The 17,340-nt window shown below is 35.3% G+C and overlaps 1 protein-coding gene across 1 annotated transcript in view; it reads left to right on the plus strand.

Annotated features, from left to right (window-relative positions):
• SLC25A21 (solute carrier family 25 member 21) overlaps window positions 1–17,340 on the plus strand; it is a 254,406-nt gene that overhangs the window by 142,631 nt on the left and 94,435 nt on the right. The window contains exon 2 of the mRNA XM_080345143.1: window positions 2,813–2,861. Coding sequence (XP_080201269.1) covers window positions 2,813–2,861 — 49 coding nt within the window. The remainder of the gene's footprint in view (window positions 1–2,812; window positions 2,862–17,340) is intronic.

Below are 17,340 nucleotides of genomic sequence, written 5' to 3' on the forward strand. Positions count from 1 at the left end.
TTTTCTCCCAAAATGGACATTAATGCTGCAAAAACAGAATAGGGTGAACAACCCCTGGCTGCATGATCGGCCCCCTACTGTAGGCTCTATCTGCCAAAAAATGATGGAATAAAAGATCAAAAATGGAGGTGGGAAGGGGGGTGAATGGGGAGGAGAAGTTGGAAAAGGAGGGTGGTTTGAAAAGAAAAAACTCACAGGCTATGACCTCTGCCAGCGCTGGAACACTCAAGTGTGGCTTCACTTGCAAAGCACCTGTTGGCAGCTGTTGCAGTAGTTTATAGGTTTTGGGACACAATCAGGATAGAAAACTTATAGTTTATATTCCTTGATGTGACATGTGATTTGAACTTATTTTAGTAAAATAGAAGTCATTCCTGGGCAATAAATATATATAGCAATAAATAAAGCTGTTCAGAACTAATGACAGCCTTTTCTTTCTAGACAAATTTTAACAAATATTAAATTGAATGTTTTTTAATAACTCTCCTTACTACTAATATTAATATTCTTTGGCAGATATCACCTATGTTGTCTTCCTTTCATTCAGAACTGAAAAACAAAACAATGTTGCATGGAGTGGGATGAAAATAAGACAAAACAATGGTCATAAATATTAACCTGATACTGTCGCTCTAACATAGTGTCACGAAGCTGGGTGTAAGGGGTTGTCTGGCCAGTTTTATGTTTTGGAAGCCTAATATGGTAGAGTGGAATGATAGGAAAGTAGGAAAATTGTATGTGTTAAATTAGAACAAGTATTTTATGTCAAGAATTCAGTCTAAACATTCTATTGATTTTGCAAACTTTATTGTAAACTGGTGTTCAGATACATTTAGTTGAGAATGTTAGCATTAGTTTATACCCTCCTTCTGTTACTAACTTCAAAAAATTATTTATATTTGTGTACAAAAACTGATGCAGTCCTTTGTTATAAAAATAGATTATTCTTCATTAAGAGAAAAATCTTAAGTATAACAAGCAGACAATAAATGTCTATTTTTAAATATAAGTGTTTATTATAGGCTGAGCTAAAAACGCTATTGCTTTTATTGGCCAACACTCCTTTCACTATAATGAGAATTTTTCCTCTGCTAATACTTAGGTTCAGTGTAAAAGGCTTAGTTAGGTAAGTATTAATACTTGTATTACTCAGAAAGTTTGGATAAAATTGAAATAAAAAGTAGATAATGTTTTGGAATTTAATCCTTTCTTATATAAACTTTAAAAACCCCACAGTTTTCCTGTTCTACTTGAAACACTAAACTTCATAGTTCTAATGAAATTTGAAACTTCAGGCCTTCCTTAGATTTACATTTGGTAATGAAAAAAAGAACTCAGGTTTTTGGCACTGCAGTGTACTCTACCCAGGCAGAACCTGGTTCCTGCAGGAAGCCCCCCAAAACTCTTTCTCCATCAAGTCTGCCAAAGAATGGGGCAAAAATGCAAATTCTATTAGTTCGATAGTTTGTGTGTGGAACATTTCAGAGTAATTTCTTTGCCTTGCTTATAAAGAAAAAGTAGTTGAGTAGTCAAGAATATAATATATTGTCTTAGGTATTAGAACTTGTCAGCTTTAGTGATATGTGAATACGACCATATTCTGTGCCATTAAAATAAAAGAACACAATCTGGACCTGAAGACACTGATATCTGAAGAAGGAGACCATCCAGTGAAACATAAGCATGTGCTTAATTTCAGTGGTTACTGTATGGTATGCATGAAGAGGGGAATTTGCAGATATCTTCATTTGAATAGGAATGCTTTCCTGAATCAAGCATTTTAATGTTTGCCCATGAATCACCAAAAGACTGATTCCATATTCCAAAAGGTTTATAATTATTTTTACAATAATAATAATGAACAGATTAAATAAATGCATACAAACACTATAGTAAGTATAGTCTTCAAAAACTGCTTTTGCATTTTGTAGTATTAAAAGTATTATTTTTAATAAAAACAGACTGTGGATGCTTAAGAGTCTTAATAAACCAGGGCACAGAAAGTTCAAAACCATGATAATCTAGTATCTTGGACATACAGATACGTATTTTCTCAGTATTTCAACATTCATCAAGATTTATTATTTCTGCATATTAACATCTCAAAACCAAACTTTTCCTGTGATCCTGATAAATACATCTTTTCATTGTATGTTTCCTGTTTGGAACGAGGATGATAGGCAAAATGGACAGAGAAGCAGGCAAGCCTAGAAAATTTAAACAAATATAGAGAAGCTCTGAAAGTTCTTGCCAGGCGATATATGCCAGGGAGCACCAGCAAAATGTGGCTGGTAAACTTCTGGAATTTTCATGAGGTGTCAGGTGGGTGGAAAAAAGTAACAGAACCCATTTTGGAGCTCATGGTGGCAGATGCATTCAGGATCTTCCAGATCTCTTCTTTCTCTGCATTCCTCCCTTGGACTCACACCTTCCGTTCTTGGGCATGGAAAGTTCCCAGAGGTAATTTAAGTGCTCATGGTGAGCAGTGGAGCAGGATTTATTATGCCAGTCAAATGTTCCCACTGTTCTTAAGACATAAAACTGAGTAAAAACCATTATTAAATTGATCACATAGCTTAAGTCCTCACTTTCCCCACTACAATATAAAACTAGCACTGTTTCCTGTTTAAAATCCATGATGGTTCAAATGTACTATAGAGAGTATGTTTAATTCACAAGGTACTGTATCATCAATTATACAATTTAGTTTTTTACTTTACTTTTCAAACCTCAGAAACTATTGGAGTCAATGAAAGTTGAACTACTATTTCTATAAATGTTTATTAGGCCTTTTTCTGTTATTATTTTATAGGTCTTGTAGAAATCTGCCTGATGCATCCCCTTGATGTAGTAAAAACAAGGTAAGATTCTGCTTGAACAGGTTTTGTTGACACTGGAAGATATCCAAATTAGGAGCTGTCAAAAATCAAATCCTAGAACTTCTCCAAGTAAGATAACTTCTGCTTTTAATGGCATTTGTATTTACTTACCTGTATCTACAGTATTTGACAGGTGGATTTTGAATAGCATGACACATTTCTGGTTAGAGGTCATCTAAAGGTGTTAAATCTGGCTTATGATGTGTATTTTTAATGTTGTAATAAAATCATAACAACACAAAGAGGACTATAGTTAAATTCACTTACAATATGTATCATCTGCAGTAATGCTTTAATATGTAATTGGGAAATACCATATTGCCTCCAAATTAATTTTCCCAGATTTTTGAGACCTGATACAAATAAAAAAATCAAGTACTCCATATTTCTCTGCAAGCTAAGTAACTTCATGCTTTAACATTTTAAAATCTTTTTACCTGTCTCTTACTTTCTTTTCTGAATCTATGTGCTTGTGTGACTATAAATGATTAAGAGACCTGGAAAATTTGATGAAATGAAGATTTATTTTTTTTTTAATGTTGATTATTGAGATGGAAAAAGGAATAATTGTGTTTCTAGATTTTTTAATACTTCTGCTTTTTGTATCAATACATAAGTAAGTGTTGACATATGTGAAAAGCAAACCAGAATGCAGAAGTATACAATAAGGATGGAAAAACTTCTCATGCCATGAGTGTTACACACAATGCCAATAATTATGATATCCTGCTCCTGGTACTCTATCCAGGTCTCAGTCATCTAGGCAACAAAGCTTCACTGGGAGATGAGTCAGCCCCAAACAAATTATGAGTACAGCTATAGTCTCTGGAATATGCCTGAAGCAGTCAATTATGACTTGAGATTCCCGTTCCAGTTAGCCAATGTGTGAACTCATTATAGATGTATAGATTTTGGCTTCTGTTTAAGTCATGTTCAGAGGTTTGCCCGAGACCCTGTGATACACTTTTCTGCAGCTTGCATTTTGCACAAGAAAGCCATCTATCTGTGGTGACTGCCCAACACCGGAAGACTGTAATGCAGCTTCCATCCATGTTCACTGCTGCTGAGCTGCTGTAGGTACTTGGGGCTTGGAGTTTGCTCAGACAATTCCTCTGTATGCCTTCATAACACGAAATATGTTGCTCAATATAGAGATAATACACCTGGTAGTTTCAAGAATCCTCTCTGCCCCTCCAAGTACCACTGAGACCTTGCTATGAAAACAATATTTGCATAAAAATATTGAAATTAAAGTCTCAAAAACAACAGGGTACAAGCAAAACAAATACAAGACCAAATTTAAAAGATAAAGATCTGTCTTCTGCAGTCATGTGGCAGGTTGCACTATAACTCACCTATAGCTCTCAAGCTTTGTTTTTACCTCTTCCTGTTTTCCTCTTTGTACTAAACCAGGAGTCATGTTCCTCTGTAGTATAAACGCAGCATCAGTGATTTACTTCGCATGTCTTTGGTGCCTTTGAGGTTGTCATCCTACATATCCTTGTGCCTCCAGTCTTGGGTGAAAGAACTTAATACATATCCTTAGAATCATTTATGATTTAGGACATGCCATATATCATATCACAAAAAGCATTAATTGCACATCTGTTCTGGTAAACTGGCAATCAACAGATGTACTTTCAGCTATCTGATAAAAAACATGCATACAGTGGACTCGCAGAATACAAGGACAGATTTCCCCATTTCTATTCCAGATTTTATGGGTTTTGTCATACTTTTCGTAATGAAAATGCTAATCAGATCTGAGATCCAGAAATGGGGAACATTAAAGAATATACAGGAATGTTTGTGAAGCTGTGCTAATATTAAAAGCAAACAAACAAAACCAGAAAACCGTAATAAAATTAAGAACCCTTTAAATGTGAAATCTGAGTCCATAAACAGTGGAATTAAAGAAGAAAGCAGGAAAAATTGAAAAAACAGTAGGTGTGCAGGAGAGATCAGATGATGGTGAAACCAGGAGGCTGAATCAAATAAAAAAGCTATTATGCAAATTTATTAATTTGAAGAAACTTCAAGTGAAGTTTACTCAGCTCTTCCACTGAGTTAACTTCAAGTCTTCGCAGAAGTGGGCAGCAGAAAAGTGATAGTTTTTCTGTGTTTTGTTGATGCACATATATTTAGAGATATTACATAGATTTTGCAGGAACTTTTCTGCTGATCTTAGCAGATGTTAGTACTTGAAAATACTTACATTCTGAATGCCAATGATAAAACCAAGAATAGAATAGCCTTTGATCTCATCCATCATTCCATTCCATGTTCCCAACATCACGCCACTTCCTGTCATTCTGTAATGGTCCAAATTTCCTATAGCAGAATAATTCTTTGATGGCCTTGGAAAAGTTCAAATGAAACATTGCTTTTCATTCAGAACTTTGGATTTAGAATGTTTTCTAGTATATTAATTTACTTTATTTCTTTGTTGCAATGCCTTGAAGTACTGTAGTGCACTTACTCTTTTCCAACATGGTATTGATAATCTGTTATTTCCTAATCACTTCCAGCTATTACAGTTTTCTTCGCTTGTTTGGGTTTTTTTTTTCCCTTATGGTTATGTGAAAGGATGTATAAAAGCACTATTTGTTGTTTAATTTTTATGGTGTTTTGAGTTTCCTGCCTTTTTCTATAAAGTGTTTGTTTGGTGGAAAGAGTCTCATGACCTTTTCAAATTAGTGGAATTGTTTGATCTAAATTAGCATTCTGAAGAAGTTTAGGGAAGATACTAAAGGTTCGCATCTAGTGGACTGCTGTCTTAGCATCTTTGCTTCATTGATTTTGGTGTATGTTTTTAATAAAAATTTGGAGAAGAGAAAGTTCCTGTCAGAGATTATTTTGAAACCATGGAAAATGGTCGAGGTCATTTGTGACAACATTTTGCAATGTCTTTTCTGTGTTTAGTAATTTTCTATTATTCTACAGTAACCATGTGCTAGACTTGTTTGTCTCCTTACGTTAAGGGAGGAACAATATAAATATAAATATAAATATAAATATAAATATAAATATAAATATAAATACATGTTTATATACTATAGATAAAAGTGCTTAATGGAGTGGTTTTTGCTAAATGTACTTTTGAAAATAACTTTGTTTTGTTATCTATTAGAACAGCAAAGATCATTACTTTAAGAAATTCGTGTGAGAGAGCTAGGTAGATGGAAACAATAGTGATCTATTTTTTTAGCTCTACGAATGCTACTTATTCTTTGAAATAAAGCTCTTTTCTCAATTACAAGACATATTGGTATAGTTTCTGACACTATTTAAAAAAATGTACTAAACTTTTAATGTCTCAGTACAACAGAGACTCCTTTAGCTGTTTTATTCATCAGTTACCCTTACAATGAATTTAGCCACCTACAGATTAAATAAAGTACCAAATCTCTGTTCTTGTCCTTCTAAATAGAAGTTTTACAGAATTCAGTAAGGGTTTGTGTGTACCTATGTGTGAACAGGGAGAGCAGTAGCAAGTAGTTTTCTGGTACAAATACAGTCAAAGCATAGAGGGTCTACTTTTTAATTTAGAAGCGCAGATGGTCCTTCTCTGCTGGAAAGTGTCTTACTCTAGATAAAGAACTAGTTTTGCTTATTTCTGACCTTTTTTTGCATCTTAAATGTCATGCACACTGTAATATCATTTTCATCCATCAGTCTTACCAATGAATGACAGAAGGGTACACTAGATCATGACACATAGGAAAAGATGCTGTCATATGTTACTTTAAAATTAAAAATAGTAAAGTGCTTTTCCAGCTACAGTTCTTCCTTTGTGTCCTAGTGGCAGATGTTTTGGCTTAAGCAAATATACAAAATTCAGACCTTAACTTTTTATTGTTGGAAAATTAAAACTTGTGCAACAGCTCACAGGTGTAGTTGGTGAGTGAAAGGGAATTACAGGGTGTTGTCTGAAGTCAAGGGAAAGCTAATGTTGGAGGGATCAGTCAAGCAAGCCTGACTGGTAACTGAAGGATGTTGCTGTGGTCTGTCTGATGGCTCCAGGCTGTGTTCTGAGGTGATTCTGTAGTGTGAACAGCTTGAATTTTCAGAAAACAAGCCTGTTGGTTTTATTTATTTATTTATTTATTTATTTTTCCCTACTACTGGATTGCTCACATAAAAATGACATTTTCAGGAGCCTGATAACTTCCAAACTATATGCACTAATATATAACTTTCCTTTCTAGTTCATTTTAAACCTCAAAAAATGCAGGCAACCAAGAACGATATTGCAAAATTGGAACTAAGCTAAAACTTTATTTCTAGTCAAATATTTCCTCAGGTTTATGAGTTACCTTTACATGTGTTTTTTCTTTTTTATTGATTGTCACTAATATTTACACAGATGAATTTTAGTGACCCCACTCTTCTTGAAAAACAAATTTAAAAATTGCCTGTGCAAATATTTATACAAACTGTGAAACATATATTGAAATAGAAATAGTCATTTTGGTGACTTGGTATTGTATAGTTAAGAAACGAAAACCATATTTTGTAACTTATATAGCAGTTGTCTACATTACAGCATTTAATATCAAACACAAATGAGGAAATATATGATAAAGTGCTTTCAAATAATAGAGAAAAAATAACACAACCTCACAAAAAATTTCTAATACATAGTCTGAAAGTCCTGTGAACAGGAAAAATGTTATGTGGACTAGATGAATCATTTATCTATCTCTTTCGTTTTGGCAGTAATTTGACATCACCATACATTTTGAGACAAATATTTGAAAGAAAGATGGTTTCTCTCATGTCAAACTAATACAAAGTTGTGCTCCAGATATGTGGACTTTAGTGGAGACAGATTAGCTCTTATCACTTGAAGATCAAGGTGGTTTTTTTTACTTGCAGATGATGTATTTGAAAAGTGGTAAATGTTATCATAAGCCAACTACCATGTAAAGGACTTGGAGAAAGGCTTGTTTATTATTTTATCAGGAGAGTCATCAAGGTAACTTCTGTCCTAACAGATTCAACATATATTCAACAGATATTGTTTTAATACTTCTCTGGTTGATTCAAATAATGACAGTTTCAGATGACTTTAAATTTTTTTGTTCCTTATTTAAACATTCTTCTGTTTTCAGACGGAAATGTCTTCATAACACAGCGTTACACTGGGATGGGTGTGCAATTTGGAAAACAATGCCTAAGAGAGACCCAGGAGGCATTATTTCAAAAGCATTTACTTGGTTTTATCAGGAGAATAAGTTAATAAGCATAGCTTGTTTCCCTGATGAACCTATTCAACCTCCCTGTTTTTTCTTAGAGCTGTTTCTGACCTTTGGCAGAATCTGAGAAAGATGCAGTCTGTGTTGCTTCTACTTTAAAGCCTTTTTACACAGCTCAGCATTAGATCAGATCCTTCACATCACACTTTCCATCTTATGTGTGGTCCAGAATATCAGCATTAAAAAAATGAGGTGAATAATTCACCATAGAAACTTTGGAGAAAATTTTCACCTAGTCAGGGTAAAAATTTTCTAGTTTGCCACCCTTTCTGCAAAAGACTCGACCAACATCATGGATCTAAAGCCTCAAATTTAGAAAATAACTTGGGATCTCAGTCTAGGTTTGGACCGTGCATTACAGACCCATTTCTAGTTAGCAACTGTTCTGCTGATTTGTGTGCATGTTTATCCAGTTTGTTCCTTTGTTCCAATTCTGTCATTTTGGTCCTATTAAAAGAGTTCAACTTACTACATGTGTTTCCGATCTCATTCCATCTGTTGTTTTGCAAGAACTACTTCCTTTATATCATTAATTCCTCTTTGATTTCTGGTCTTTTTTGTTTGAGTGAGCAATAGTGGAGCCTGTTTCTGAAAAACATTGGCTTAAGGAAGAATTCATTGTCCTTATACAATATTGTTATTTCCAAATGACCATAGCTCACTTTAGTTTGCATCAGGCCTTATTAAATTCATTTTACTTCATGCAAACCACTTTAGTTAGATTTTTAACAGTCTTCCTGTCCTGGGAAAATTATCAGGATATCAGACAATTCTGTATTGGAATACACAGTTGAACTCTCAGAAAACTGTTAGAAAAACAATTAGTTTTGGCCAATGAAACTCTTCATTTGGTTAATTTTGAATTTTGGAAGATTTCACTTCCATTTATCTTTTCTTTTATTTTCATCTACTTTTAAGTAATTCTCAACTAGGAAAGAAGAATATTTGGTTTGAAAATGTACAGAACAACATGCATTGTCATCTAAAAGAAGTGTATAAAAATGTATTGAAAATGATCATTTCATGAGAAATGGGCTGTTTTCATTTTGAGGGAAAAAAAGTCTAGTGAAAATAATCCCCAGCCAACTCAATTTAATGTCATTACTTCAACCAAATGTCAAGACTTTTCTCTGGGATTAGTTTTACTTGATTTATCACTGTCTTTGGCACAATTGTTCATAGGATTTATGTACATATTGTAGCTTATACTCTGGATTTAGTATTTGAATTTCAGCACTGAAATACTTTGAATATTTCCTTACAGATCCAAGTTTTGTATAATAAGAACTTATCTCAAATTTACAATAATTTGTATGTGAATGCGATCCAGGGCTCTGTAATTTGCCCTCTGTTTTCCTTCTACATACAGTCTTTTAGGAATTAATAAGGGCACATGAGCTAATAATTCCTGCTAGATGTACTATTTCAATTTAAATCCTTCCTTGAATTAGAGAACAATATTGATGTGCACTGTTAAACAGATGGTCTGATTTGCAAAGCTGGTAAAAGTGATTTTTGTTCCTATGTGCTTTTTTTTTTTTTTTAAATTCATAAGCATAGCATATGTATATTTTATAAAGAGTGTCAAGTTCCTTTGGGATAAAAGAATCATGGGATAAATGCAGCTTCATCCTCTCCTCATATGATACTTTGTTACTTGTAATCAAGTAGCAGAAGTGCTTAATAGTATTCTTATTTCAAATCAGTGTAGATTTTTGTAAAAACTATAACATATTTTGTTTCTTGATTTCAGAATAATCCTATCTCTTCTTTGATAGAAACTGAATTTGTGCATCATCAAATCAGACTGCCAGAAATCTCTTTTCTCAAGCTTTTCCTTAGTTTTGATTAAGTGTTCTGCCATTTGTTCGTTTGGTTTTGTTGTTTTTGTTTTGTGGGTTGTTTTTTTTCTTTTTGTTTTGGCTTTGTTTTGTAATGAATGTTTTTTTTAGAGAACTGGTGGGGTTTTTTTTAAGAGAACTGAAATACCATAAAATAATAATTTCCATTTGGCAGCATGGCATGATGATACCATGCTTTGGGTTACATGTTATGTGTGCCATTTCACTGGCTGTACTAAAACTACCCTCAGTTTCCTGAGTCACTTGTGAGCTATAACATGCTGGAATTTCTAACACCCGCCAAATAAGCCATGTCCAACTTCAGCATGCTCAAGGTAGAAAAATAATCTCTACATCCCTTTTAAAGAACCCTTTCCTTGTTTCTGAGGTTAGGTGAGTAATATTAAATGAATGAAAGCTCCAGATGGCTAATTACCTATCTACATAGTACAGGAGTGCAGCTCTCCAGTCCCTTCACTAGAGGGAAGAGAAATGGATTTTATGTGCAGGAAGCACGTGTTGAGACCATCATAGGAGAACTGAAGAGAGAGGCAGTAGCAGATGGGGGATGAGCTTTTTGGGAGAGGAAGCAAGTGGATAGTCTCCTGCAGAGAGCAAAGAGAAAGACTGCCTGAGCAAAAACCAGGGGTGATGAGAGGAAATGTGTGATGGTTGTCTTACACATTTTCTTCTCAGTCCATTAGATGCAGAAGGTGTGTTTTGGGCCTCTGGAAGAAAGCTGACTTGGAGTGGCCTTAGTCCTCTTCAAAATGTAGTATGTAATCTTGTTTGATATTGTTGTTTTAGTGCATCTTCCCATATGTCCTTTCAGATACTCCAACCACAGCTCTGTCTAGTAGAACCCTTACAGATGATTCCTTGTGCAGTTGATCTGAGGAAGAAATGGGAAACTTGTTAAAAGACATATTGAATATTATCCATCCTACTAGTAACAATCCTTTTGACTATAGACATTTGCAAAATGTAAATACGCATTTGTTCTTTTAACTGTTTTATGCTTGTTATTTTTCTTTTCCTCCAGTTTGGACAATGAGCTAGAATAGTTAATTTCAGTTTCCTTTAATTTACATTTTGCTTTTGTTCTAATGCCATAGAACAATATTCTTCTGTGTTTGGATTTCCAGTACTTAACAAAGTTCACGTAAACATTGCCTGGCAACTACATGGGCAGAACTTGTATAATGACAAGAGCCTGAGGGTTTCCCTTCTATAATCTGCATCTATATATTTGCATGCTTTAAAAATAAATGTACACAGACATATTTGATTGTACTGGTACAGCATCTTACTTGGTAGATAAAGTGAAGTTTCTTCATGTTTGAATTCTCTAGCACTGGAAAAACCTGCAGTTGATTAGCTGTGTCCTCACAATGCAGTTGCAAGAGGGTGGTGTGGACTGTATTTTGTGATTTCATGGGCTGCACATTGTGCACTCACCGTTTAAATCCAAGAAAGTTCTGAATATTTTTCCTTCCTTTTGTTTTTATCTTAATTTTATATAAGTATTTCCTTTCATAATACAAAGCTACAAATAACCCTTTTCTATACAGAATAGGCAAACATGACAAAACAGCTCCGAATCTGTAGCTATGGGGAAGAACCATGCTGTGGGTTACAGATATGACAGAATAATTTTTTTTTTCATTGCATGGGCTGATGGGAAAAGGAAGAGGGAGAAGCTAGGACTAGATGCCCTCTAAAATACCCTTATTGTACTGGTGGCTATTTCGCTAGTTAGAACCTACCAAAGACATAAGAGGCAGTGTAGAAACACTTAGATTCTCTTTGTAGTATCGCAAGATTTCTACAGATAATCAGGACGTTTACATGAGTTAGAAACCATGACCAAATCTTCATGACAAAAATGAAATTCAGTTTTAAACATTTTGGATATGTGGGTCAGCTGACAGTTCTGGAGCAATATAACCATATTTGTACAGAAAATACCCTATAGTATTATAGTGTTTGTTATGGTTTGTATTAAAATGATAGATGTGTTTAATTATTTTATTGTAGATTCTCACAGCCTCAGGATATGCCATTGTATTGCTATCAGAAAAAAAAAAGGGGGGAGGGGGAGAGGAAATTACTATCATTTATGGTAAAGTACCTTTATTGAGTTATGTAAACTGCCTCAATACCCCTTCCACAGTAATAGTGAGAAAAAATAGTGTTAAGAGTCTTAGCGCTCACTGTAATGTGGACTATCGTGTGCAGCATTTGTGAAACTGATTCATTTTGGGTATAGGAGTTCTATTTGCATATTCATCTGCTAGTTCATGGCAATGAGGAATAGTACCAGAACTGCTAGCATTTTATCCAGGGCTGTACTGGAGGCAATTTAGACTACTTCAGTAGGACCAGCACTTAAAATCACAGCCAGTTCCCAAATGAGGTGTTACAGCAGCCTGTGTCCGTCATGTGCTGCCACCTGCCACTGCTGTACGGACACTCAGAAATCCTCATCTTGGTGTGGAGTTGAGCAGCCTCTCCTCCTCTCTAGCTCTCCTCCTCTCCCTGCCTCCATTAGCTACTTGGCCCCAAACCACAGCTTTTGTCCACTGTTTTAAAGAGTGCCAAGTGGTGACAAACTCCATCTAATTCCCTTGGGAGGCTCCTGCACAGCCTACTGCTTCTCACAGCCAGGAAGTAAAAAGGGTTCCCCTTTCCCTTTGTTTATTCCCTTTAGACTCAGTAGGTGCATACTAAACCCTCATTTTCTTTTTCTCAAACCTAAATTACTGTGAGATAATCCAAGCAGCTCTTTAAGTAATCTTTTCTCTGTATCAATCCTGTATTTAAAATATAAAGTGAAACCATGAGGGATAAAGTGGAATGAAAGCAAGAGTGGAAAGCAGAAAGTGGAGGGCTAGGAGGTGAGAAAGTACACGGGATTCTATTTACAAGAAAAATATGTGCTGAAAATAAGTATTTAAGATGGGAATTGGGGAGTGAAAATGAACAGATGTTAACACAGTTACAAAAGTAGTCTGGAGACAAAGAATGGGATAGTTTTAAAAATGTATCCGTTTTAAAGTAATATTTTAAATAAGAATTAAGAAGCTGGGAAAGGTTACATAGGCTACAAGTTGGAGCCATCTATGGTGTATGTAAGATTTTTTCAAAACAACCTAACAAAGCAGCTGGATGAGTTATTAACAGATGTTAATGATTTGTCAGTGGTATAAAACATTAAGATCACATTCAGGGGTAGACCATGGTCATGCCTGATTTCTTTGTGGACAAAAATTTTACATTAAACCACTGTCATGCCTGATTTCTAACCATGGATGGAACATACCTAAAATAAAACAAGCAAAGAACCACTTTGTGGGGTTTTTTTTGTGTTTTTGTTGTTGTTGTTGTTGTTGGTTTTTGTTTGTTTGTTTTTGTTTGGGTTTTTTAGGGGGTGGGGGGAGGGGACTGGTGTTTGTTTGTTGGTTGGTTGGTTGTTTTGGGGGGGTTGTATTGGGGTGGTTTTTTTGGTGATGTTTGGGGGTTTTTTTAAGTTTACTTATATTAATATTTGGTCATGTAGTAAAATGAGTGGGCAATAGTTTAAGTATGAAAAAATACTCTTTAACATCTTCATTACTGAAAATAAATTTTCTACCTCTACATTTCTTTTTTTTTTTTTTTCTTGTATTTGAGCTAGCTTTTAGAAGCTATGGATACAGGAGAATAAAGCTGTATATGTTGGAAGCACAATGCAACTGTAGCAATGCCAATAATTCTCTCAGAGAAGTTGGACATTAATACTATGTTTAAGTATGTCCCTAAAATAACTGCATTACACTAGTAAGTGCCAAGTAAATCTATAAATAAAAAGAGAGATAATATCTTTATGAACTATGCTTTTTGTATGTTTTTATGAGCAGATGCATCAGTGTGTATTCTAGGTCTAGAGGGGGTTTTGAGAAATGAGAGTCTTCATGTTGAGCAGGATGCAAGTAAAATACCATCTCCAGAATAATCTTGGCACAATAGAGCTGTCTTTTGAATTTCTTTCTCAAGAGAATAAAAAGAAAAACCAAAAACCTAAGGAAATATTTGCAAGTTTTTAGCTGCTACAATATTGTAGTAAGCTGATGACTCCCTGGTGAGAAGGCAGTGGGTTAGATTGTGCTTTTACAAGGCAAGCTGAGCCAGGGGCAGAGCCCAGTGGCACCAGCTGAGGAGCAGCACACAGAAGGGCCTCAGAGGTGCTGTGTCCTTCCTGGTTTTCCCTTATCCCAGTAATGGATTGTTTTAATCCAAAGCAGCATTACATTTTCATAAGTACAAAAGTACTGCCATTCTTTTACCTTTTTATCCATTTCCCCAAATCCAAAGCAGGGGCAAAATATTACCTGAGAATCCCCTACATACTAGCTGCCTCATATGTGTCTGCAATGGAGTGATTTAGAAAGTGCTGCAAATGCCCATATGTATATTATATGCTTCAGGATCTGTAACAGAGAGAAGACAGATATACTTTTGAGTGCTACATGTGGTACTACCCATCTAACATCCGCCCAGATGTAGCAATTTAAATCAAGGTTGTTTCCCCCAGGAAGTATGTTGGGTGCTTCTTTCTTTAACACATTAGTGAACTGAATCAACGCAAGAATCTGACAAGTGTCAGAGACAGTACAAGGGGGGAAAGAGGACAAGACAAATGGGAATTAGGTTGGGAAAAGTGCCTGTAGACAACAGCAGGTCTTTAGATTATCCTGCTGTCTCATGATACTTGTCTCTGAGTGAGTCAGCTACAAACTAGAAGTATCAAATTAAATAGTTCTGAGATTGCTAAACTGGAATACACATTAGGAAAGTAAAAGCAAAAAGGAAAAAACTTCTTTTGACTTTTTTGTGTCTTAGAAAGAAGTGAGTGAAGGCATATTTGTTTTGAAAATGTGGTTCCATAACATCTTAAGCTCAATTCTCTTGGAATTACTTTTGTTCCTTGACACGCTGCCATGCAGTGGCAGTTCAGAGAGCTGAAACAGTGGAAAACCGATCAATTAATTGTTTTCTAGTTGAGGGTTTTTTTGACTAGCTTGGTTTCCTGAATTGGTTCCTCATGCAATTGTGTAACAGTTAATACCAGGACAAAGAACGGGGCAACTCAGGCAGGTCATCAGTGGCAATCTCCAAACTGTATACTAAAGGTATGGATGAAAGGCATGTGAGTATACACTGGCATGAGACTGGAGTACGACATTATATTTAGTCTGATTAAAGGGTGGTCTGACACCAAAAGATTTAGTCCTGCTCTTGGTTCTTTGCCACCCAGGTCGCTTTTCTAGGGTATGTATTATGGTCCCACCACTGCCCTTGTGTCAGATCTAGCAATTGCAAAACTGCAGAGAAAATTAATTCAGCTTGCTGATATATCAGAAATTAAGTTATTAAAAAATATTTGTTTTCTAGTGGCTGCATGCTGTAAGATCAGCTCTGTTGGAATGCAAAACTACATCTAATCAAAGATGTACACATATTTATTTACTACGCCTCTAAGTTAAATATGAACTTTTATTTGCCTGATTGCCATTTTTTCTATGTCATCTGATAGAACATATTTCATAGTGTTGTCTTCCACCACAGAGGGAATAAAAGCAATGCAAGTATGTTAGGTAGGTAAAAGACTTTCCTAATTTAGCTATTGAAAGGTGAATTTTCAAATGAATAGTAGTGCATCCTCCTCCTTTTCATATATCTTTTTTTTGTTGCCAAATTGTTTTATTATCTCAACAATTTGACATAACTAAGAAGTGAAACAGCCTATGATTCCACTGTTATACAGATAATGCATTGTAACATTATATGGTATATGTCTCAAGAAATTTAGGAATACACTGAAATTTACTCATCAGTTTCATTAGGCAGGAAATTCCAATTTTGCAGTTCATTTTTTTATAAAAGGACAAGGTGTTTATCTCCCTTATGTTGGCAACACTCCTCCTTACACAAGCTGTAGACCTTCATGTAGTTTCTCATGGGCCTACCCAACATGTCATCCTAGGAGAAGATTACAGTTTCTGAGATGAATTTGTGAGTTGAATCAGCTTATTAGAAGGGTTCAGTGAGCATCAGAACCATCACAGAGAAAGGACCAGGACCACACATTGAAAACTAGTAGAAATAAGGGAAAAGGAACTGAGAAATCTCCCTATTTTATTTTAGGTGAACTCTTACATCAGTTCAACTGATTGTGGAACAGCTTAAGTCAGAGGCATCGAACCATTTAAATCATGGATGAATTAATTCCTGTTCTTCAGGGTACTTATTTATTGGCTCTACAATACTTAATTCATGTGTCTAAATACTTTGCCAAATTCGAATGAATAAAGGATTCCTGGAGTTGCCTGCTGATAATATTGCACAATAATGCAAAAGTTGCTTGCTGTTACTACCATGACACATGACTGTAAATTACAAAAAGCTGTTGACTTTTCTGTGAAACATGTAATTAGGGTTGAAATTTTGTATTACAGTTTCAGCAGATATAATAATTCATGGTTACTAAAAGGAGCCTCACACTCCCTCATGTCAGCCCTGCGTTCAGCAGATTCATCTGTCTAACTTGGCCAAAAACTAATTCAATAAAACAAGAAAAAAATTAAAAACAAACAAACAAAGAAGCAACCAAACAAACAAACTGTCCAGCAAGTGTAGTTGGAGACAGAAGAATACAGAAGGAATTAAACTGAGGTCTCTCTCTCCAGACAGTGGTGTGCATTTTTCTATCAGTTCTGCTGAGCAGCATGAGAAAAATGGAACATGAAGTGTTCTGCTCTAGCTAGGAAGTGAACCTGGATATGCAAACAAGTGTGGGGCCATATATTTATATATATATTTTTTTCCCATAGTTAGATGCTCTCACATAGGAGAGAACAAGGATGTACTTAACAAGAAGCCTGAGCTCCAGAATCATGGAACCTTGAATCAGAGGGTATATACTTGTCGTCTTACCATACACTGGCCTAATGATCTCTAATTGACCACTGGAAGGACTAGATATTAGGATGGAAGGCCTTCTGATGTTTTGTCTTGTTATACATAATATTAGGACAAAAATAGTTGTGTCTAAATCCTCCTGAATATCTTTAGGAATAAGAGTTAGGTTTTAGGTATCTCAACAAGGATGTGCAGCACACTTCTAGAAAGACCTGTGGAGGCAAAAAGCCTCCTATCTTTGTGGTAGAGCTCAGTCACTTTCTTGGGTAAAATGGCTAATAAGGGCATATGACAGTTGTCCGTGATAACAGGAGCTGAATTCACTGACTCATCCAGCCCCTTTCAGTCCACTATTTGGTTTTCATGACAAATCATCAGGAAATTAATAAAATCACGATGATG

Source organism: Nesoenas mayeri (genome assembly GCF_963082525.1).
Source record: "Nesoenas mayeri genome assembly, chromosome: 5".
In the NCBI taxonomy this organism is placed as follows: Eukaryota; Metazoa; Chordata; class Aves; order Columbiformes; family Columbidae; genus Nesoenas; species Nesoenas mayeri.